At 36.2% G+C, this 24,711-nt stretch overlaps 1 protein-coding gene and 1 pseudogene across 8 annotated transcripts in view; both read right to left on the bottom strand.

Moving 5' to 3' along the window:
* LOC141514006 (uncharacterized) overlaps window positions 1-24,711 on the bottom strand; it is a 247,533-nt gene that overhangs the window by 141,199 nt on the left and 81,623 nt on the right. For 7 of the 8 annotated variants that reach the window (XM_074224410.1, XM_074224416.1, XM_074224414.1 and 4 more), the window contains exons 21-26: window positions 23,553-23,639; window positions 21,502-21,606; window positions 19,886-19,978; window positions 19,401-19,493; window positions 17,869-17,961; window positions 16,132-16,224 (exon numbers count right to left, since the gene is read on the bottom strand). In XM_074224410.1, the coding sequence (XP_074080511.1) occupies window positions 16,132-16,224; window positions 17,869-17,961; window positions 19,401-19,493; window positions 19,886-19,978; window positions 21,502-21,606; window positions 23,553-23,639 (564 nt within the window). The remainder of the gene's footprint in view (window positions 1-16,131; window positions 16,225-17,868; window positions 17,962-19,400; window positions 19,494-19,885; window positions 19,979-21,501; window positions 21,607-23,552; window positions 23,640-24,711) is intronic. The other variant, XM_074224413.1, reaches the window with a different exon arrangement.
* Window positions 14,631-15,007, bottom strand: LOC141510863 (small ribosomal subunit protein eS21 pseudogene; annotated as a pseudogene).

The following is a 24,711-nucleotide window of genomic DNA, read 5'->3' as shown; positions in this document are numbered from 1 at the left end:
TACAAATGAACAACAACATGGAGTGATGATCAACCATGATGGGCATGTTCATTTCAGCAGTACAATAATCAAAGAAAATTTTAAAAGACTTATAAAGAAATATACTATACATATCCAGAGAAGGAACCAAAGCTTATTATCTCTTATTTGTGAAAATTCATGTATTATGTCATTTTTTCTCAGTAAATGTTTTCTTTCTTCCATTTGCATCTGATTCTTCTCTCAAAACATGATCAATGGGGGGTGAGTAGATGGCGCAGTGGAAAGAGCACCAGCCCTGGAGTCAGGAGTACCTGAGTTCAAATCTGGCCTCAGACACTTAATAATTACCTAGCTATGTGGCCACTTAACCCTACTGCCTTGCAAAAACTAAAAACAAAACAAAAAAACATGATCAATACCTATCTATATTTAGCATGGTTATAAATGTTGATTGCTTTCTATCAAGGGGAGGAGGGAGGGAAGGGAGGGAGGGAGAAAAATACAAAAGTCAAAACCTTGCTTAAAAAAAAAAAAACATGATTGGTAAAATCTACCATTACATGTAGTTGGAAAAACAAATAAAATATGTTTTAAGTTTTAAAAAACAGAAAAAGAAAAGTCTTGCTATTTTGACCTAAATTTGTCACAATTACATGGCATAAGTAAAAGCTATAGATATTTTTAAATTCTTATATATATATATATATATATATATATATATATATATATGTACCTAAAGAGTCTGATATAAGTATATTGGATAGAAATGAATACATTTAAGAAACAAAATGTAAAATTCATTAATATAAGGATTATGAAGAAAATCTTGTTGCTTTGTTTGGTTCTAAGAAAATAAGTTTATAGAATGGGAACATTATGTTTAGTAGAAGTAATATGTCATGTGTCATTTTATTTGGATTCTAATGTATGTTCTTTGTTATAGTTAACGATATTGTTTTGAAAGGACTCCAAAAGCAATGATTTATTGGTCATATTTTATTTAAACATAGATAATAAAAGAGTACATTAAGAGAGAAAATTATTTGGATAGTATTCTGATGCAATGATGTCATTATTGATCAAAATAGGGTATTATGTTATAGCAGTTTGAGATATACATTCCAAATTTTTTGTTGTTTGTTTTGAAGCAAAATCACATGACCAGCATAATTAAAATTTTGATTTTTCTGTGATTTTTTTTGTTGTTACCATTGTAAGTTTAGTAACACTATGGGGCATATTCTGATCCTTTAGTCTATAAAGTTTAGAGCTAAATCTCTGTCTGATTATAGTAAATTGCTTTTAAAGATATCATGGAACTGAAAATTGGTCTTTTATTTTGAGTCTAAAATCCAGGTATAAGGAAATTTAGGTTGGACCAATGTCTGTTGATGTCAGTAACACTATGGGGAGTGGGGGTGGGGGGTAGGGGGAAAATTGGGAGATGACACTGCAGCAGACAGGTTCATAAGGACAAGAGTAAAAGAGCAGCTGTTCAGCATGATTTGAGGTTGAATTCTTTTGACTTGACTTTCCATATATGACATTTGGAAATGTCTCAGGTGGCAGACTTAAAATTTGACTTTAGGCATTTGGTCATTCATTTGACTTCTGCTTGGAAACTGATATTGAAATAAAGAAAGGGGAGGGTGGGGCCAAGATGGCGGAGAGAAAGCAGGCACAGTTCTAAAGTCTCCTGATCTCTTCCCCATCTATCACATGAAACAAACCTCTTAAAAGAAATCCGAACCTGGAAACCCAGAAAGAAAAGCCAGGAGAGGAAAATCTACCTCAGGATTTGTCTCCCGCAGCAGCCTTGGCTGAGTACCGGCAGGTGAGTCCGAGCTCCCAGGGAAGATCAGCCAGACCAACAGCTGAATCGGAACCGGGAGTCTGAGGGCCCGAGAGCCGGACCTGCTGGATCAGCGGTGGGGCTGGACGAAGGGGGCTTGGGTCCGCGGGGAAGCAGAGGCGCTGGTGTTGGGGTTGTCCCCCTGGAGCTTGGGGAAGGGGCTGCGGGGAGAGGTCTGGTGCAGGAGAGCTGCTGACACCATCCCTGGGCTCCTCAGGTCTGAGAAACTCTGAGCCCATGCCTCCATTGCACTGAGGTCTCCTCCCAAACAAATGCAAATTATTTCTGCCTCAGGCCCAGGTGGGTGTGTGAGCAAAAGAACCAGCCCAGCTGAGCAATCACCTCAGGCCAGGGTAAAGCCCACCATTGATTGAAGGCAAAAGAATTCAATAGCTCCAATTCCCTCCCTCAAGCAAAGGGAGAAGGCCTCGCAACCGAGGTCAGACACCCCAGAGAGGGCAACCAGCTCCTCCTACTGGCCAGCCACAGAAACTGCACTCAGTAAAGCCTTCAGAGATCCCAAGCCCAGGGGAACCAGCCCCACCCAACTCAAGGTCTTAGCATAATGAAGAAGGGTCAGCGGAAAGGTGGATCCATAGAAAAACTCCTGGAAGGGAAAGACCCCAACCCAGAGAGACCTGGAACATCTGAGGAGAATACAATCTGGTCTCCAGCACAGAAAGACTTCCTTGAAGAAATAAGGAAGGAGCTTAAAAATCAACTGGAAAATTTGGGGGAGACAATTAATACCTTACAAAATGAGAATAATTCTCTCAGATCCTCAAATGAGCAACTGCAAAAAGAAATTAATTCTCTCAAAACCTCAATTGGTCAAATGGAAAGCTCTTTCAAAAGTAGAATCAACCAATTGGAAAAGGTTAATGAAGAAAACTCCTCCCCCCAAAAAATAATGGAATCTACAGAAACTAATGACTCCACGAGACAGCAAGAGTCAGTTAAACAAAATCAAAAAATAGAAAAAATAGAAGCAAATGTGAAATACCTCATCAACAAAACCACTTACCTCGAGAAAAGATTGAGGAGGGGAAACCTGAAAATTATAGGACTTCCTGAAAACCTTGAAGAGAAAAAAATCCTGGACTTAATATTACAGGATCTAGTGATGGAAAACTGCCCTGACATCATGGAATCAGAGGGCAAAGTCGTTATTGAAAGAGTACATCGATCCCCACCAGAAAAAGATCCTAAAAGGAAAACACCAAGGAATGTTGTGGCCAAACTCCAGAACTATCAGATAAAAGAGAAAATCCTGCAAGCAGCCAGAAAGAAACAATTTAAATATCAAGGAGCCACAGTAAGGATCATGCAGGACCTGGCTGCATCAACTTTAAGGGATCGAAGGGCCTGGAACGAGATATTTCGAAGAGCACAGGAGCTTGGAATGCAGCCAAGAATCTAGCTAAGCTGAGCCTTCTCTTTCAGGGAAAAAGATGGACATTTAACAAAATGGAAGAATTCCAAAAATTTCTGATGAAAAGACCAGAGCTAAAGAGAAAATTTGGATATCAAACAGGAGGTTCAAGAGACACATGAAAAGGTAAAAAAAAAGGGGGGGGGCAGTAAAAGGAAAAAAACGCAATCCAGCAAGTTGAAACTGGCTATATCCCAGCATGGGGGGGGGGGGGGGGTAGAGACTCTAATAAATCCTGAGAATCCTGAGAAATGTAAATCAAACAGAGAGAATAACCTAGCCAAAAATGCTGGACATCCATGACCTATCCATGAGACTGATATCTAATGAGATGTAACTGGTTTTAACTCCACCGGGGAGAAAGACTCTAATAACTCTCAGGAATTTGGACTCTATTCAACAGAATATACTGAACTAGAAGGGTCAGACACTCAGAATTTTCTATGACTTAGATAGAATGATCTAAAAAAATACACTACCTCCCTAAAAAGGGGGACAGGAAAGAGACGGAAAGAGGGAGGGGATTGAATGGGACAAATCTCATTACACTAAGAGGTACAAAAAACCTATGGTAATAGAGGGGAAGAAGGGAGTAGAGGAGAAACACCTGAATCTTCTTCTCATCAGACTTGGCTTAAAGTCAACCTACACATACGCAGTTAACTTATAAAACATTAACCTTTCAAGAAGTAAAAGGGGAAAAGGGGAGGGGGGACAGAGAAAGGGAAGGAGAGTGGAGGAAATAAGGGGAAATAACAAAAGGAAGGGAAGGGAACAGGGAAAGGGGAAAGAAAGGGGAGGGAGTGATACAGGAGGGCAAGCACACTGAAGGGGGGTTATTCAAAAACAAAATACTGGGGAATATGGATAAAAGGAGGGGAAAGGGGGAAAAATACAAACAGAGGGAGATAGCACAGAGGGCAATAAAGAATTAGTAATCATAACCTTAAATGTGAATGGGATGAACTCTCCCTTAAAACGTAAGCAAATAGCATAGTGGATTAAAAACCAGAATCCTACAATATGCTGCTTACAAGAAACTCACTTGAAGCAGAGAGATACATATAGAGTAAAGGTAAAAGGTTGGAGTAAAATATGTTTTGCTTCAGCTGAAGTAAAAAAAGCAGGGGTAGCAATCCTTATCTCAGACAAAGCAGCAGGAAAAATAGATAGCATTAAAAGAGATAAGGAAGGAAACTTTATCCTCCTAAAAGGTACCATAGACAATAAAGTCATTTAAATATTGAATATATATGCACCCAGTGGGACAGCACCCAAATTCTTAGAGGAGAAGCTGAAAGAATTACAGGAAGACATAGACAGCAAAACTCTACTAGTAGGAGACCTCAACCTCCCGCTATCAGATCTAGATAAATCAAATCATAAAACAAACAAGAAAGAAATTAGGGAGGTAAATAGATTGTTAGAAAAATTAGATATGGTAGACTTATGGAGGAAACTGAATGGGGATAGGAAGGAATATACCTTTTTCTCTGCAGTACATGGAACTTATACAAAAATTGACCATGTACTAGGACATAAAAACCTAATGATCAACTGCAGAAAGGCAGAAATACTGAATGCATCTTTCTCAGATCACAATGCAAGAAAAGTCATATGCAATACTGGGCCAAGGAGATATAGACCCAGAGCAAATTGGAAACTGAATAACCTCATCTTAAAAAATGAGTGGACCAAAAAACAAATTATAGAAAGAATTAACCGTTTTATCCTAGATAATGATAATAATGAAACAACATACCAAAACCTATGGGATTCATTCAAAGCAACTCTCAGGGGATATATTATAGCTCTAAATGCTTATATGAATAAATTGGAGAAAGAGGAAATCAATGAACTAAACATGCAACTAAAAAAATTAGAGAAAGAACAAATCAAAAATCCCCAATCAAATACCAAATTAGAAATTTTAAAAATCAAAGGAGAAATTAATAAAATTGAAAGCAAAAAAACTATTGAATTAATAAATAAAACCAAAAGTTGGTATTATGAAAAAACCAATAAAATTGATAAACCTCTGGTCAATTTGATTAAAAAAAAGAAAGAAGAAAACCAAATTGCTAGTATTATAAATGAAAAAGGTGAACTTACCACCAATGAGGAGGAAATTAAAGTAATAATTCAAAATTATTTTGCCCAACTTTATGCCAATAAATTTGATAATCTAAGTGAAATAGATGAATATTTACAAAAATATAAGTTGCCCAGGTTAAATGAAGAAGAGATTAAATACCTGAACAACCCTATCTCAGAAAAAGAAATTCAGCAAGCCATTAGTGAATGCCCTAAAAAAATCTCCAGGGCCTGATGGATTCACAAGTGAATTCTACCAAACATTTAAGGAACAATTGTTTCCAATCCTATATAAACTCTTTGGAAAAATAGGGAAAGATGGAACTTTGCCTAACTCTTTCTATGAAACCAATATGGTACTGCTACCAAAACCAGGAAGAGTTAAAACAGAGAAAGAAAATTATAGACCTATTTCCCTAATGAATATAGATGCAAAAATCCTAAATAAAATCTGAGCAAAAAGACTACAATAAGTCATCACTAGGATAATACATTATGATCAAGTAGGATTTATTCCAGGAATGCAGGGTTGGTTCAATATTAGGAAAACTGTTAGTATACTCAATTATATCAATAACAAACCTATCAGAAACCATATGATCATATCAATAGATGCTGAAAAAGCTTTTGACAAAATACAGCATCCATTCCTATTAAAAACACTAGAGAGTGTAGGAATAAATGGACTGTTCCTTAAAATAATGAGCAGTATCTATCTGAAACCATCAACAAGCATTATACTCAATGGGGAGAGGCTAGAGGCATTCCCAATAACATCAGGGGTTAAACAAGGGTGCCCATTATCACCACTACTATTCAATATTGTATTACAAATGTTAGCGTCAGCAATTAGAGAAGAAAAAGAAATTAAAGGAATTAGAATTGGGAAGGAAGAGACAAAACTCTCACTATTCGCAGATGACATGATGGTCTACCTAGAGAATCCCAAGAAATCATCTAAAAAGCTACTGGAAACAATTAGCAATTTTAGCAAAGTTGCAGGTTATAAAATAAACCCCCATAAATCCTCAACTTTCCTATATATGACTAGCAAGAAACAGCAGGAAGAGCTAGAAAGAGAAATCCCATTCAAAGTAACCTTAGACAGTGTAAAATACTTGGGAGTCTATTTGCCAAGACAGACTCAGAATCTTTTTGAAAACAATTATAAAACCCTTCTCACACAAATTAAATCAGATTTAAATAACTGGGCAAATATCAACTGCTCGTGGATAGGTAGAGCTAATATAATAAAAATGACAATTCTACCAAAACTAAACTATCTGTTTAGTGCCCTACCAATCAAAATTCCAAAAAATTACTTTAATGAGCTAGAAAAAATTGTAAGTAAATTCATATGGAGAAATAAAAAGTCAAGAATTGCCAGGAGCTTAATGAAAAAAAAATGCAAACGAAGGTGGCTTAGCACTACCAGATCCAAAATTATATTCTAAAGCATCAGTCATCAAAACTGTTTGATATTGGCTAAGAAATAGAGTGGTTGACCAGTGGAATAGACTAGGTGTAAAAGCAGGAGAGGATTATAGTAATCTGCTGTTTGATAAACCCAAAGAGTCAGGCCACCGAGATAAAAATTCCCTCTTTGATAAAAACTGCTGGGATAATTGGAAGTCAGTATGGAAGAAACTTAGATTAGACCAACACCTCACACCCTTTACCAAGATAAGATCCAAATGGTTACAGGACATAGACATAAAAAACAATACTATAAGCAAATTAGAAGATCAAGGACTAGTCTACCTGTCAGATCTATGGAAAGGGGAACAGTTTATGACTAAGAAAGAGTTGGAGAACATCACTAAAAACCAATTAGATGATTTCGATTACATTAAATTAAAAAGGTTTTGCACAGGTAAAACCAATGTAATCAAAATCAAAAGAAAAGTAGTAAATTGGGAAACAATCTTTACAACTAATGATTCTGACAAAGGACTCATTTCTAAAATATACAGAGAACTGAGTCATATTTTCAAAACAAAAAGCCATTCCCCAATTGACAAATGGTCAAAGGATATGCAAAGGCAATTTACAGATGAGGAGATCAAAGCAATCCATAGCCATATGAAAAAATGCTCTATATCATTACTTATTAGAGAAATGCAAATTAAAGCTTCTCTGAGGTACCACCTCACACCTCTCAGATTGGCCAGTATGACCAGGAAGGATAATGATCATTGTTGGAAGGGATGTGGGAAATCTGGGATACTATTACACTGTTAGTGGAGCTGTGAACTCATCCAACCCTTCTGGAGAGCTATTTGGAACTATGCCCAAAGGGCAACAAAAATGTGCATACCCTTTGACCCAGCAATACCACTACTGGGTCTATACCCTGAAGAGATGAGGAAAAGGGGTAAAAACATTACTTGTACAAAAATATTTATAGCAGCCCTGTTTGTGGTGGCAAAGAATTGGAAATCCAGTAAATGTCCTTCAACTGGGGAATGGTTTAGCAAACTGTGGTATATGTATGTCATGGAATACTATTGTTCTATTAGAAATCAGGAGGGATGGGATTTCAGGGAAACCTGGAGGGATTTGCATGAACTGATGCTGAGTGAGATGAGCAGAACCAGAAAAACACTGTACACCCTAACAGCAACATGGGAGTGATGTTCAACCTTGAAGGACTTGCTCATTCCATCAGCGCAACAATTGGGAACAATTTTTGGCTGTCTGAAAAGGAGAGTACCATCTGTATCCAGATAAGGAGCTGTGGAGTTTGAACAAAATACAAGGACTATTCCCTTTAATTCAGAAAAAAAAAACCAGATGTCTTATGGTTTGATCTGATTACCTCTGAGAATTCTGTTCTCTTTAAGGATATGATTTCTCTCTCATCACACCCAATTTGGATCGAGGTACAACATGGAAACAAAGTAAAGACTGACAGAGTGCTATCTGTGAGGTGGGGGTGGGGGAGGGAAGCAAGATTGGGGGAAAACTGTAAAACTCAAATAATATCTTTAATAAAAATTTAAAAAAAAAAAGAAAAAGAAATAAAGAAAGGAATTTTCCCTTATGATGTCCCTGATCTTTATGGTAAATTGCTATAATCATACCAGGTAATCTGTATTTAATTCAGGCATAAAAAATGAAGTTTTTAGGCCTACATTTATCTCAATTCAAATAGGCAGCTAGGTTGGTATACAGATTGGTATCAGCTATCAGCCACATGTTGGTATAGAACATTTTAAAAATTATTTTAAAGAAAAAATACATTATTCAGTTACCTATAGGTGGAGTCCATTCTGGTAAAGACCACATTTGGACTGGTAATTAATGACACTTTAAGATAATTAGACTTTTAAGCTAAACTCAGTAGTTAAGAATTTTTCATTCATTTTAATATTAATAAAAGGTTAAAACTGTTTTATTTGAAAAAAATCACTTATTTGATATTTTGTTCTAAAGTGATTATTAAATATGTTTGTTACAAGGTCAAAATTAATTTTGTAGATTTTAAAAGAATTCATTTCTGTAGTGGAATGCTCATTTTTCTGGAAGTTTATTTTGTTAATAGGAATACCATCCTCCAAATGGAGATATGAATGATTAACAGAAAAAGATGGAGATGTTTTTCCTTCATCCTCACAGAAGAGCATGACATCAAGGGAGATGATGCCATGCCAAGGACATAAACTGGATTTGAGTGAGAGAGACCTAGGTTAAGTTTGCAACCTCACTTTCTCCTCCAGAGCCATCTGAGTTCAATGGACAGCTATGAATCAAGAAGACTGGAGATGGCCCTGGATACAAGACAATCAGTTAAGTGACTTGACCAAGGTCATACAGTTGGTAAGTTGCAAGTGTCCATGACTAGATTTGAACTCTTGTCCTCCTGACTCCAGGGATAGTGTTTAATCTACTGTGCCACCTAGTTGCCAAAAAAAAAATAGAAAAGGGGAAAAAAACAAAACTAGGTTAACTACTATTTGTACTTGAATTTTCTTTTTTTGTTTTGTTTTGTTTTTTAGGGGTTTTTTTGCAAGGCAAATGGGGTTAAGTGGCCTGCCCAAGGCCACACAGCTAGGTAATTACTAAGTGTCTGAGACCAGATTTGAACCCAGGTACTCCTGACTCCAAGGCCGGTGCTTTATCCACTGCACTACCTAACCGCCCCTGTACTTGAATTTTCTATGGAAATCAACATGACAGTGGGCAAGTCAAAATGCAAATTATCATGATGGAAGTAGCTGCAGAGTTTAATTTCCTAGTAATGAAAACATGACTTTTTTTAAACAATTTTTATTTTTGTACAAGTGATTTTTACATATTACTAAATATTACAAAATATTCTTGTTTAAGAGTAAACATAATATCCCCTCCCCCCCAAAAAAATAGACCCTCATGAGAAATAAAGTAAAAGAAAGAGAAAAAAAAGTGCTTCAGTCTGTGTTCTGATACCACCAGCTTTGCCTCCGGTGGATCACATTCTTTATGGTAAGTCCATCACAAAAGCTACTTCCTTATTTTTCCACCCTTGCCCTTGCTGATCACAACTCCCTCCATCCATACCATCCTACTACCATATACTATATTTTCTCTCTCTCCTTTCACTATATCCCTCTTCTAAAATGTATTGTAGGGTAGCTGAGTGGCATACCAGAAAGAGTACCAGCCCTGCAGCCAAGAGGTCCTGAGCCCACATACCACCCCTGAGACTCAGCAACCACCCAGCCCCATGGTCCCGGACAGGTAACCCAATCCCAGCCCCTTCCAAGAAGTAAAAAAGAAAATGTGTTATGTCTGACCACTCTCCCGCTCTATCTACCCTCTCCTCCATCATCCACATCCCCCCTTCCCCCTTTCCCCCTTCTCTCCTTTTTTACTCTAGATGTCTGTACCCCATTGAGTGTATATTCTGTTTCCTCTCTGAGCCACCTCTGGTGAGAGTGAAAGTTCCATCATTCCCCCTCACCTTCCCCTTTTCCATTATCATTGCAACAGCTCATTGCAATAAAAAAAATATCTTTTATATGAAATATCTTAGCCTATTCCACTTCTCCTTTCTCTTACTCCTAATACATTTCCCTTTTAACCATTGACTCCATTTTTACAATATATTATATCTTCAAATTCAGCTCTCTCCTGTGCTTCATCTACATAAGCTCCTTCTATCTGCTCTATTAAATGAGAGGTTTCATATGAGTTTTATCAGTATCATTTTTCTATGCAGGAATACATCATCATTACATCCCTCATATTTTACCCTTCTCCATTCTCTATGCTTCACCTGAGTCCTGTATTTGAAGTCAAACTTTCTGTTCAGCTCTGGTTGTTTCAACAAGAACAATTGAAATTCCCCTGGTTCATTCAAAGTCCATCTTTTCCCCTGGAAAAGGATGTTCAGTTTTGCTAGGTAGTTGATTCTTGGTTACATTTCAAGCTCTTTTGCCTTCCAGAATATTATATTCCAAGCCCTATGGGCCCTTAATGTAGTTGCTGCTAAGACCTGTGTGATTCTGACTGCAGCTCCATGATATTTGAATTGTGTCCTTCTGGCTGCTTGTAATATTTTCTCTTTGATTTGGCAATTCTGGAACTTGGCTATAATACTCCTGGGAGTTGGTGGGTTTTTTGGATCTCTTTCTGGAGGAGATTGGTGGATTCTCTCAATTTCTATTTTGCCCTCTGCTTCTAGGATATTTGAGCAATTTTCCTGTAGGAATTATTTTAAAATGAGCTCAAGGCTCCTTTCCTGATCATGACTTTCAGGGAGCCCAATAATTTTTCAATTATCTTTCCTGAATTTGTTTTCCAGATCAGTTGTTTTTTCAATGAGATGTTTCACATTTTCTTCTAATTTTTCAATCCTTTGGTGTTGAAGTATTGTGTCTTGACTTCTCATAAAGTCATCAGCTTCCTTTAGCTCCATTCTACATTTGAGGGATTTGTTTTCCTCTGAGAGCTTTTTTACTTCCTTTCTTATCTCCTTTTTCTTATCTCCTTTTTATCTCCTTATCTGCTTTTTAAAAAGCATTCTCCTCAATAACTTTTTGAACTGTTTTATCCATTTGACCTATGCTGGTTTTGAACATGTAATTTTCTTCAATAATTTTTTTGGATCTCCTTAACTAAGCTGCTGACTTCTTTTTCATCTCTCTCATTTATTTTCCTAATTTTTCTTCTATCTCCCTTACTTGGTTTTCAAAATCTTTTTTGAGCTCTTGTCATGGCCTGAGCCAAACTTCTGTTTTTCTTGGAGTCTTTAGATGCAGGAGCTTGTACTTCCTCATCTTCAGATTGAGTATTTTGATCCTTCTTGGGATCATAGACAATGTATTTCCCAATGATGTTCCTCTTTTTTCTCTGTTTACTCATTTCTCCAGCCTTTGCCTCATTTGGGGTGCTTACTGAGCTTTTGGGTATTATTGGGACACCCCCTCACAAGAATCTCAGTGTTTGAAGCTCTGATTGCCCTCCTGGTCTGTGAATCACCACAAGCACACCCCTCTGCCACGGGACTGAGGTTGGGGGGGGGGGGTTCTGTTCTATGGGGGGCCTAGACTGCAATCAGGATCCGAATGTAGTCAGAGCCCCAGAGTCCTGTTCCAGGTACAGAGGACAAACCTCAGAAGTCTACCTTGCCTTCAGTGGGCTGAGCACATAAGGCTTAGTTGCCTGGAGGCTCTTGCTTGCAGGGTCCACACCTACTTCTGTTTCCTAGATCTGGGCTGCCAGGTCACAGCTGCACTGACCTCATTGACTGCTGCAACTGCCCTGAGGGCCTGGGCTTCGCATGCTCACTCTGGTGGAGGTCCCCACACTGATCCTCCAAGTTGTACTCCATGATCCCTGGGGTGTAGGTCAGGAAACTGCCCCCACTGCCATGAGCCTTGGCTCACAGGTGCCCTGGGGCTGCTTCCAGAAGGCTGAAGTTTCTTCACACTGGTGGGCCTTCCCTCTAACTCCATGGAGCGGAGTCTTTCCACTATTTTCTAGGTTACCTTGGTCTGGAGAATTGTCTCATTGGATCTTTCTGTGGGTTCTGTCTCTCAAAAATTTAGTTAGAGTCATAATTTTAAGATTTTTGAAATGTTATGGAGAGAACACCTAGGAGAGGCTCTTCTCATGTCTCCATCTTGGCTTCACCCCCCACATCTTTTCAAAACATGACTTTTGACATGCTTAAAAAATAGGGTTAAGAAGTTTTTCCACCAGAAAGAAAGATACCTACAAGTAAACTGAACTAAAGAGGACCTCTGGAAACAACATCTGAAGCCACAGAACTATATCAATAAAAGTATCAGAAAAAAGAAAAAATGAACCAGAACTTTATATTATTGCTTACTTTCTCTCCTTTGCACTTATTTGTACAGGTTATTAAATCAAAATGAACTGTCTTCTTTTTCTTTTGATCTCTGCAATTTCCCCCTTGATTTTGTAAATGTTTCATCAACTCTAATGTACTCCTTTGTAGATAGATTTCATGTTTGTTGACTCCCCATTCTTCAAACAAATCTATGTCTTTAATAGATGCTATCTCTTCCTCCAATATGCCAATGGCATTATTTCTACACCTTTTTTCTAGGTTTTTGCAAGGCAATGAGGTTAAGTGGCTTGCCCAAGGCCACACAGCTAGGTAATTATTAAGTGTCTGAGGCCAGATTTGAACTCGGGTACTCCTGACTCCAGGGTTGGTGCTCTATCCACAGCACCACCTAGCTGCCCCATTTCTACACCTTTTTTCTTGATCTAGAGCTGATATGATGATGTCAATATTGATCAAAATGGGGGATTATGTTAAAGCATAATAATTTCTCAGAATTCTATATCATGGTAAAAGACTGATTGCTTTTAGGAGTGCTCAGCCTCATATCAGTCACTTTCCATTCCTAGTACAAAATTAAGGCTACAGGGTACTTCATTCTAAATTAATTACAAACTTAAGAGAATAATGAGGCAGATACAGGGAAACCATGCTATCAGGAAAAGAGAACAGAAATTAAGATATTGTACAAAGATGATAATCTGACAGAAGTAGTTCTGGGCAAAGATATAGTGCAACATTCATGTTAGGTCTTAAAGAAGATTAATGATTTTCCCTATTCTCTGTTGTTGATTAAAAGTCTAATTAATTACCAGTCCAAATGTGTTCTTTACGAGAATGAACTCCACATATAGGTAAATGGTAAACTACTGAGAATAAAACTGTACTTCTAAAATATATTTTCTGTCATCTTATGTTAACCCTATATTTTTAAGTTTTACACTTTTAGGGTTCACATCAGTAATTTCTATGGTGTTGGCTAAAAAATGAGTGACATCAGAGGAAATATTTCTATATCTTCTGTCCTAAGAATAAGTCTTAAGTAACTACTTATACAATTCAACTTCATGGGCAATGAGGAGGTCCCACAGCATGCCCATTTAAATACATCCTCCACTGGAAGTCATTACCAAATTAGAGCAAGAGTGGATTGGAGTAGCAGGTACAAAGGAACTCCTTTCAAAGGTGCAGTTATGCAACAACTCAAATTTCTATGGTTCAAAGACAAAGGTACAAAGACAATACAGTAAAAAGAAATATTTACCTAGAGATACTTTTGAAGTCTGAGTCTCTCTCTTTTTTTTAAGGTTTTTGCAAGGCAAATGGGGTTAAGTGGCTTGCCCAAGGCCACACAGCTAGGTAATTATTAAGTGTCTGAGACCAGATTTGAACCCAGGTACTCCTGACTCCAAGGCCAGTGCTTTATCCACTATTCCACCTAGCTGCCCCGTCTGAGTCTCTTTCAACTTTTTTCTTGCTTCCTCATGTCAAAGCTGATCCAAATCCAAGGGGGGGAGCTGGCATCTCTTTAATATGAACTTCACTCAATGGGTTTCTAAGGATTTGAATATCCTACAGTAGTTAGACCTGTCCCCACACAAGTTCTATGGTGTTGTCTCACAATGGATTAATACCAGAGAAAATATTTCTATATCTTCTGTCCCCAGAACATCTTAAGCAACTTCTTGTATGACTCAGTTTCATGAACAACCAGAAGTCCATAGCATGCCTATAAATATATGCTCCATAAGAAGTCTGATACAATAGGAGGGGGCCTTGATTTGGAATATGAGAACCTGATCTCTTTATCAATTTGTTCTTTACCAATTACTGACTACAAAAGTGTGCAACAATCAATGAACCCCTGGGGATTTCCCCAAATAAGATCTTCAAAAGATTAAAAAAGATTATATCAATTACCACCAACAACCATTTCTGACCCTAAATTGATAATCTCACGATCCTAATTTTTTTTTGCTGTTTTTCTGATTTATTAAAACATTCCACAAGATATCTTCAATTAGAAGTTCTTTGAAACAATACCATCATTTTTTGCCAGGCGGAGAATAGAGTCATCAGATTCTCCCATTCTACGAATTGCTCCACAAATTGCATATGTTTTAAACTGGCCATTGAATCTACCAGTGACCTTGTCAACCTCGGCCACGTTCATCTGGATGGACGCGTGGTCCTTGGCCCCGATGATCCTGTTGCTGGCAGAGCATTTCCGCGGCACGTAAAGGTCCACGAACTCGCCGGCGTCGTTCTGCACGTCGGCGAGGGGCCGCGTGCAGGCGCGGCGGCGGGAGAGGGAAAGGAGGCGGCCAGGAGCCCACGGCGGATCGATCCGAATGTTTTAAGTTTGCTGTTCAACACTTTATCTTTTATGAGGATCTATGGATTAAATTGTAAAGGAATCTAAGCAATTACTACAACCAACTTCTGAATTTCACAAGTGAACAAATGAGGTGTTACACAACTGAGGTGTTAAATAAATGAGATATTGAAAGACTTGCATGAACCATTGCAAAGTAAAATGAGAACCAGGAGAACATTCTACACAGTAATACCAGTTCTGTACAATGAACAGCTGTGAATTTCTCACTTATTCTCAACAAGAAAAAGATATGACAATTCCAAAAGACCCTTCATGAAAAATGCCATCCATCACGAAAGAAAGAACTAATGGTATGTGAAAGTAGATTGAAGCATACACTGTATATTATATTATTATTTTTCTTTGTAGTGGGTGTATTTTTTTGGAATATGGCTAACATAAAACTGTTCTGCATGACTGCAAGTGTATATTCTATAATTAAATGCTTGCCTTCTCAAGAAGGGGAGAGAAGCTGGGGAGAATATGGAATTCAAATATAAAATAAGAATATGAAAAATTTTTGCTTACATGTAATTGAGAAAAAAATAAAAATTAAAAGCAAAAATAATTACTGAGAAAACTGCCTGCTTCATTCATGAACTGAGGAAGGCTGTTCAGACAAGTATAAGAACTTACATTTATGCTTTTATCCTATTGTAAAGGTCAGTGTCTCCTCTAGTTCTTTGTCTTTTCTCTTAAGATCTCGGTTTCTATACCTCACTCCCTAAGGTCTAGCTCTCTTCCTTTCTGGTACCTAGGTCTCTGTGTCTTCCTATGAGGAGATAAGCAACAGACTAGTATGACAACTACATGCCATGAATACTTGGACATCAAACAAAAATTTCAGTCCCCAACATACTTGCCTTTTGCTAAAATACAAAAAAAAAGCTTTCCAATTAAAGGAATCTTCTTTCCAAAGAATGTTATGTGGGAACTGTTAGGAGGAAAATTTTATAATCATAATGCCTATTATTCACCATGTAGCTATGACAAGGATGGATTGGAGTAGAAAGTACAATGGAGTGTCATTCAAAGGTGCAGTTAATTTACAATGCTGATTGCTATGGTACAAAAATTATACAGTACAAAGAAATTCTTACCCTCATATACTTCTGATGGTTTTGTCTCTTTCAATTTTTTTCTGGATTCTTCACGCTGCAACCGACCCAAATCCAAGGGGGCCCTGGGCCTCTCTGAAATATAAACTTTACTCTATAAGTTTCTAAGGTTTTGCCTACCCTTCAATACATATAGTTGTCCTCACACAACTTCTATGTTGAAGCCTAGCAACCAACTAAAACCAGTGGTGGAATTCAAATTAACAACCAGTAATCTGTCCCTAATGACCATTTTAAGTATACAATATGATATACTGAAAGGCAGCTTAATATTTCAAGCATTCAATATTAAAATAAGAATAATAAAAGAGGTACACAAAACCCTATTACTCATGGTAAACAAATGTATCCTTACGGAGTAAAAACAGCCACATGACTTCAGCAGCCAATCTTGGAACATATGAAAACCAAAACTCATTCTACCTATCTAACTCTTTTGTCCTCTACTTCCATGTCTTCCAAAATGGATGATAAAGATAACCCTTGTATACCAGCTTCTTATTGATTTCACCATTCAGGGAAAACCAGTATAATCATATCCTGGAAGAATTTTGGGCAACACAAAACTTCTCATGCCCTGGTTGTTTGGCACTTTTTCTCTTTACGTTCAATGTTTATCTACTGAATTAATTACATGAAGAATTTCATCAAAGGTATAATGAGTTTTAAGAAATTAATAAATATTACAAGCATAGTTCCATCAATTTTTTTCACCAATGGATAGAATGAACATTGCTATAGGAACAGTTTCCACATTGGGAGACAACACAGGCATACACCTTAGAGAGAACCCTGATTACAAATGCCATTTGTCAATCAGTTTGTCAAACTCAACATAGAATTAGGCATCACTTCTCCCAAACTAGTGTAGACTGGCTAAATCCCACCACTGACTAAAACCAAAGGAATTATTTCATTATTTTCTGTCACAAGACCCAAGGCTTAAATAACTACTTATATGATTCAACTGCATGGGCAAATGAAGAAATCTACAAGATACCCATAACATGGGAAGCCTGATACAATAGGAGGAGGACTAGTTTTGGAATCTGAGGACCTAATTTCTTTGCTAATTTGTTCATTACCAATTACTGACTACAGAAGCATGAACCAATCAATGAACCTCTGGAGATTTCCCAATAGGGCCTTGGTTAAGATCAATCCAAATTTGATCAATTAACCTGGTTCCTCCAATCATGAATTGAGAAATATTTATTGTTCAAAAGTGTAAGACTTTAATTCATGCCTTTATAACCTTCTCTTAGTGCTATAGCTTCATGGACTTTCTAATTCTCAGTCTTCTTCTCTTAGGATCTAAGTGTCTATATCTCTCACCATAGTGTCTAATTCTTTACCTTTCTCCCTGGTGGCCAGTTCTCTTTATCTTCCTAAAAGGCAACAAACAATAGACTAGAGAGATGATAACAAGCATTAAATTTGGGGACTTTCAACAAAAATTTCAAGCACCAACATAATTGCATTTTGTTAAGGTACAAAATTGGAAAGTTTTCCAAGGGAAAGGAATCCTCTCCTTCCTGGACAGTGTACTGCAGCCACTTTTTGGATGGATTTTATACCATGACTCCCATTAATTACCATGTGGCTATGGCAAGGATGTGTTAGTTTAGCAGTTAAAAAGGAATACCTTTCACAGGTGTGGTTACATAACAACTCTGATAGCTACAGTATAAAAATTGATCAATAAAAAGAAATTTTTACCTTCAGATACTCCTGATGGCTTTGTCTCTTTCAACTTTTTTCTTGCTTCTTCATGTTGAAGCTGATCCACATCCAAGGGTCCTGCTGGCCTCTCTGTAATATGAAATTCACTCAATGAGTTTCTAAGAATTTGACCACCCTTCAATAAATATAACTGTCCTCACACAACTAAAATATTGTTACCTAACAACAGACTAAACCCAGAGGAAATATTTCTATATCTTCTGTCCCAAGAACTAGTCCTAAATGACTGTTTATATAATTCACCTTCATGGGCAACCAGGAGGTCCACAACATGGCCATAAAAAACATGCTTCATAGCAAGTTTCATGTGATAGGAAGAGGACTCAATTTGAAATCTGGACCTGAGTATTTAACCAATTTGATCTTTACCAATTACTAACTATAGGAGCTTGAACCGATCTATGTACCTCTGGAGATTTCCTCCAACAGGACCTTGGATAAAATTAATCCAGAGAATATTAATTACTACCATTTCTAGCCCTAAATCTATAATCTTAAGATCCTAATTATTTAATTTTACTGTTCAACATTATCTTTTATGAGGATCAATGCCTGAACTGCTGCAAAGCAAAATGAGAAGAACCAGGAGAACACATAACAGCAATTATGTACAATGTTCAACTGTGAATGACTTAACTGTTCTCAGCAATAAAATAATGCAAAATTATTCCAAAGAATCCATGATCAAAAATACTATCTACCACATCAGAAAAAAGTAATGGTATGTGAAAGCAGACTGAAGTATACTTTGCTTTTTACATTATTATTATTTTGGGGTTTTTGTTCCGTGTTCTTTTGCAATAAGTTAACATACAAATGTTTTGCATGATTACAAGTGCATATTTTACAATTAATTGCTTGCCTTCTCAAGAAGGGGAGGGAAGCAAGAGTGAGCATGGAACTCACAATTTAAAAATAAGAATATTACAAATATTTGTTTACAAGTAATTGAGAAATAAAAGCAAAATTAAAATCAAAATGTTTACTGAGAAAACTGCCTCCAATCACAAATTGAAGAAGGTTTCATTTACATAAATGTTAAGGCTTTATACTTATGCCTTTGGAACTCTAATGCATTGCAAAAGTGTTGTGTCTTCTCTAACTCTGTCTTCTCTTAAGATCTAGTTTTCAATACATAGTTACATAGAGTCTAGCTGGTGACTAGGTTTCTGTATCGTCCTAAGAGAGGCAAGTAATAGACTAGGTGACAATCACATGCCATAAATTTTTGGACTTCAAACAAAAATTTTAGACCCCAACATATTTTCTTTTTGTTAAAAATAAAAAAATAAATATTTCCAATGAAAGGAATCTTCTCTCCTTTCTAGAAAGTATAATGTAGGGATTTTTTCAAGGAAATTTATAATCATGATTCCCATTAATCACCATGTAGCTATCCCAAGGTTGGGCTGAACTAGCAGGTACAAAGGAATGCCTTTCAAAGGTGCAATTAGGTAACAATTCTGACTGCTGTGGTACAGAGATTATACAGTACAAAGAATTCTTACCTTCAGATACTTCTGATGGCTTTGTCTCTTTCAACATTTTTCTTGATTCTTCACGTTGCAGCTGATCCAAATCCAAGGGGGCCATGGGCCTCTCTGAAATATGAACTTCACTCAATGAAGTTTCTAAGGTTTTGCCTAACCTTCAGTAGATATACCTGTCCTCACACAACTTCCATGGTGCTGCCTCGAAACAGACAAACATCAGAGGAATATTCCTATATTTTCCATCCTAAGAACACGACTTAAGCAGTTACTTGTATGATTCAACTTTATGGGCAGTCAGGAGTCCACAGCATGCCCATAAAATACATCCTCCATAGGAAGTCTGATGCAACAGGAGGAGGATTAGATTTGAAATCTGAGGACCTGAGTTCTTTACCAACCTGAGTTAAAGTAGCAGGTACATTATACTTCCTTTCAAAGGTGCAGTTACATAACTTTGATAAACATGGTATAAAAACTGTCCAGTAAAAAGAAATTCTTACCTTCATATACTTCTGATGGCTTTGTTTCTTTCAACTTTTTTATTGCTTCTTCACATCGAACCTGATCCAAATCCATGGGGACTGCTAGCCTCGCTGAAATATGAACTTCATTCAATGAGTTTCTAAGATTTGAATACTCTTCAATAGGTAGATCTGGCCCCACACAACTTCTATTCTATGATGTTGCCTCACAGCAACTAACTATAGAGGAAATGTTTCTATATCTTCTGTCTCCAGAACTAGTCTTAAATAACTGTTTATATGTTTCAATTTCATGCGCAATCAGAAGGTCCACAGCATGATCAAAAAAATATGTGATCCTTAAGAAGTCTGATGCAATAGGAGGACTAGATTTGGAATCTGAAGACCAGAGTTCTTTACCAATTACTTACTACAGGAGCTTGAACCAATCTATGAATTTCTGTAAAATTCCCCAATTGGGAACTTGGATAAAATTAATCTAGAGCATATCAAATACCATCAAAATCTATTTCTAGTCCTAAATCTATGATTTCACAGTCCTAAAGATTTAATTTCACTTTTTTTAACACTATGTTTTATGAGGATCAAGGAATTTAAATTTGAAAATAACCTTAGCAATCACAGTCCAACCATCCCTTTTTCCTACTTAACAAATGAAGTTCTAAAAAGATTGGCATGAACTGCTGCAATGGAAATGAGTAGAACCAAGATAACATTCTACATAGCAACAGCAATTTTGTACTTTCATTGCCTGTGAACATCTTACCTATTCTCAGAGATAAAATGATCCCAGACAATTCCAAAGGATCTATGATAAAAAAAATACCAACCACCACAAATGGTATGTGGGAATGAAAGCAGACTAAAGCATACTTTGCTTTTTATATTATTATTTTTGTTTGTTGGAGCTTACTTTTCTTTTACATTATGGCTAACATAGAAATGTTTCACATGACTGTAAGTATATATTCTATATTAAATTGCTTTCTTGTAGAGAGAGATAGGAGAGAAGAAATCAGGTAGAAAAGATTGTTGAAAATTTTTGTTCATAGGTATTTTAGAATCAAATTTAAAAAAATAAATGTAACAAATGAATTGCTACATGAGCAATCTCCAACAATTATGAATTTATGAAGGTTTCTTGTACATGAGTATAAGACTTTACATTTAAGCCTTTTGAACTTTATATTATTGTTAAGTCCTTGTGTTTTCTCAAGCTCTCTTAGTATTCTCTTAGGATCTATTCCTTGCTCCCTAGAAACTAGCTCTGTTCCTTTCTCCCTGGTAGCTAGACCTCAGTGTCATCCAAAGAGGCAACAAACGATAGACTAGAGTGACAATTAAGTGTTTAATTTCTGGAATTTCAAACAAAAATTTCAAATGCCAACATATTTGCCTATTGTTAAGATAAAAAATAAAAACTTTCCAATGGAAGGCAATCCTCTCCTCTCAGGAGAATGTAATACAAACAGTGTTTTGATGGATGTCATTATCATATTCCCATTATTCACCATGTACCTATGGCAAGGATTAGTTGAAGCAGCAGATACCAAGCAACTCCTTTCAAAAGTCTGGTTACCTTACAAGTCTAACTGCTATGAAACAAAGACTATATAGGAAAAAGAAATTCTTACCTGGAAATACTTTGGACGTCTGTATTGCTATCTCCTTTTTTCTTACTTTTTCAGATCGAAGTTGATTCATATCCAAGGGAGTCACTGCCCTCTCTGTAATGTGAACTTTACACAATGATTTTCTAAGGATTTGACTACTCTTCAATAAATATAGCTATCCAGAACCAGAAAAACATTGTATACCCTAACATGGGGGTGATGATCAACCTTGATGAACACATTTATTTCATCAGTGCAAAAATCAGGGACAATTTGGGGCTGTCTGCAATGGAGAATATCTGTATCCAGATAAAGAACAGTGGAGTTTGGACAAAATTCAAGAACTTTAGGGGAAAAAAACTGATATCTTATTGTCTGATCTTGTTATCTCTTATTCTTTATGTTTCTTCTTTAAGGATATGATTTCTCTCTCATCACACTCAATTTGGATCAATGTACAACATGGAAATAGTGTAAAGACTGACAAATTGCTTTCTGTGGGGGAGTGGGGGGAGGGAAGTAAGATTGAGGGAAAATTGCAAAACTCAAAATAAATAAAATCTTTAATTAAAATAAATAAATGAATGAATGAATGAATAAAATATAGCTATCCCCAGACAACTTTTATAGAGTTGCTAAATAATCAATTAACACCAAGAAAAAATATTTTGATATCTTATGTCCCAAAAACTACTCTTAAATAATTGCTTATATTTGACTTTCATGAGCAACCACAAGGTCCTCAGCATGTCCAAATAATACATCCAAATGAAGTCTGATGGAATAAGACGTGGATTAGATTTGGAATCTGAGAGTCTGGGTTCATTTCGAGTTTATACTTTATCAATTACTGATTATAGTAAATTGAACAAATCAATTAACCTGTGAAAACTTCAGTTACCTGTTATCTAAATGGAGGGGGTTGGATCCAGATAAGATCAATTACATCCAGAGTCCATTTTGAGATCTATGATCCCATGATCCTAATGTTTAAATTTCACCATTCAATCCTTCAAATATATAAGGATCAGTGGATTTAAAATTGGAAAGAAACCTTAGTAATCACAAACACTAACCTCCTCATTTTCTGGATGAAAAATGTGAAGTTCTAAAAGATTTGAATAAACTGATAGAAAGTGAAATGGGTAGAACCCATAGAACATTGCACACATATTAATAGTGATTCTGTACAATTAACAAATGAGCATAACATAGCTATTCTTAGCAATAAAATGATTTAAGACAATTCCAAAGAACCTTTAATAAAAAAAATGCTCTCCACATCCAAAGAACTCATAGAATCTGAATGCAGATTAAAGCATAGCATTTTTTTATTAGTTTTAGTGTTTTGGTCTGTTATTTTCTTTTGCAATATGGATAATATGGAAATGTTTTAAACGGCAGCAAGTATATATTCGATATTAAATTGCTTGTCACCTCAAGGAGAGAAGAAAGGAGAAAATGTGAAACACATATTTTAATAAAAGAATATAAAACTTTTAGTATTCAAGTATTTGAGAATAAAATAAAATAAAATTGAATGCCACAAAACAACTGCTAATAATTTTGTCTCCTTTAATCATGAATTTATGAAAGTTTCTTATATATGAGTGTAAGACTTTACATTTATGCCTTTAGAACTTTATTTGCTAAAGCTGCATGGCTTCTCTAGTTCTCCATCTTCTTATCTTAGGATCTAGGTATCTATGCATTGCTTCACAGGGTCTAGTTCTCTGCCTTCCTCCCTGATGACTAGTTCTCTGTGTCATCCTAAGAGAGCACAAGCAATAGACTAGACAGGATTCAAATTCTGGGACTTCAAACAAAATTTCAAACAACATTCTTGCCTTTTGTTAAAATACAAAACTAGAAAGTTTTTCAAGAAAAAGGAATTCTCTCTTTTCTAGAGTATATGTAATGCAGGGACTGTTGGGATGAATTTTATAACCATGACTCCCATTAATCACCATGTAGCTATGGTGTAGGTACAAAGGAAATCCTTTCATTGGTGCATTTACATAACAACTCTAATTGTTATGATACAAAGACTAAGCAGAAAAAGAAATTCTTACCCTCAGATACTTCTGATGGCTTTGTCTCTCTTTTTCTTGTTTCTTCATGTCGAAGCTGATCCATTTCCAAGGGGACTGGTGGTCTCTCTGCAATATGAACTTCATTCAATTTATTGACTTACTATTAATAAGCATAGCTGTCCTCATACAACTCTTACAGTGTTGCCTACCAACTAACACAAAGAAAATATTTTTATATCTTATGTCCCAAGAACTAAATCTTACATAGCTATTTATATGATCAGACTTTAATGGCAACCAGTTTACACTATACCCATAAAATACATCCATCCTTCATAGGAAGTTTGATGTAGTAAGAGGAATGTGAGGACCTGAATTCTTTGCTAATTTGTTCTTTACCAATTACTGGATTCAGGAAGGTGCACCAATAAATGGAACTCTGGAGATACCCTTAAGTAGGGCCTTCAATAAGATAAATTAGACTAAGTCAATTACTTCCAAGGTCCATTTTCAAGCTCTAAATCTACAATCCCATGATCCTAATGATTTAAATTCCACTTTTCAATACTTTATCTTTTATGAGGATCAACAGATTTACATTAAAAAGGAACCTTAGTGATCACCTCATCTAACCTCCTGTTTTTCAGGTGAAAAAAGGTAAGATTCTAAAAGATTTTCATGAACTGATGCAAATGAAATGAGCAGAAACAAGAGACCATTATACACAGTAATAGGAATTCTGTAAAATGATCAAGCAAGAATGATTTAGCTAACTCAGAAATAAAATCATAGAAGACAGTTCCAAAGGACCCATGAAAAAATACTATCCACCACCAAAGAAAGAACTAATGGAGTATGAATGAAAATTAAGGCATACTTTGCTTTTTATGTGATAATTTTTGTTTTTAAGGTCTGTGCTTTCTTTTCCAATGAGGCAAACATTAAAATGTTTTGCATCACTGCAAGTGCATATTCTATATTTAATTGTTCGCCTTCTCAAGAAGAGGAGATAGGTAAGAGAGAATATGGACCTCACACTTTTTTTGAAAATATGTACATTTGTTAAAAAAAGTTTGCATATAAATGAGAAAAAAATTTTGTTTACACATAATTGAGAAAAAATAAAGCAAGAATTAAAAACAAAAAAAAAATTCTCCAATCATGAATTGAGAAATGTTTCTTTTAATCTTATTGTTAA

Source organism: Macrotis lagotis, chromosome 2, assembly GCF_037893015.1.
Source record: "Macrotis lagotis isolate mMagLag1 chromosome 2, bilby.v1.9.chrom.fasta, whole genome shotgun sequence".
NCBI lineage: Eukaryota > Metazoa > Chordata > Mammalia > Peramelemorphia > Peramelidae > Macrotis > Macrotis lagotis.
Note: the sequence above shows the minus strand (reverse complement) of the source record. Positions and strands in the feature narration are given on the sequence as shown.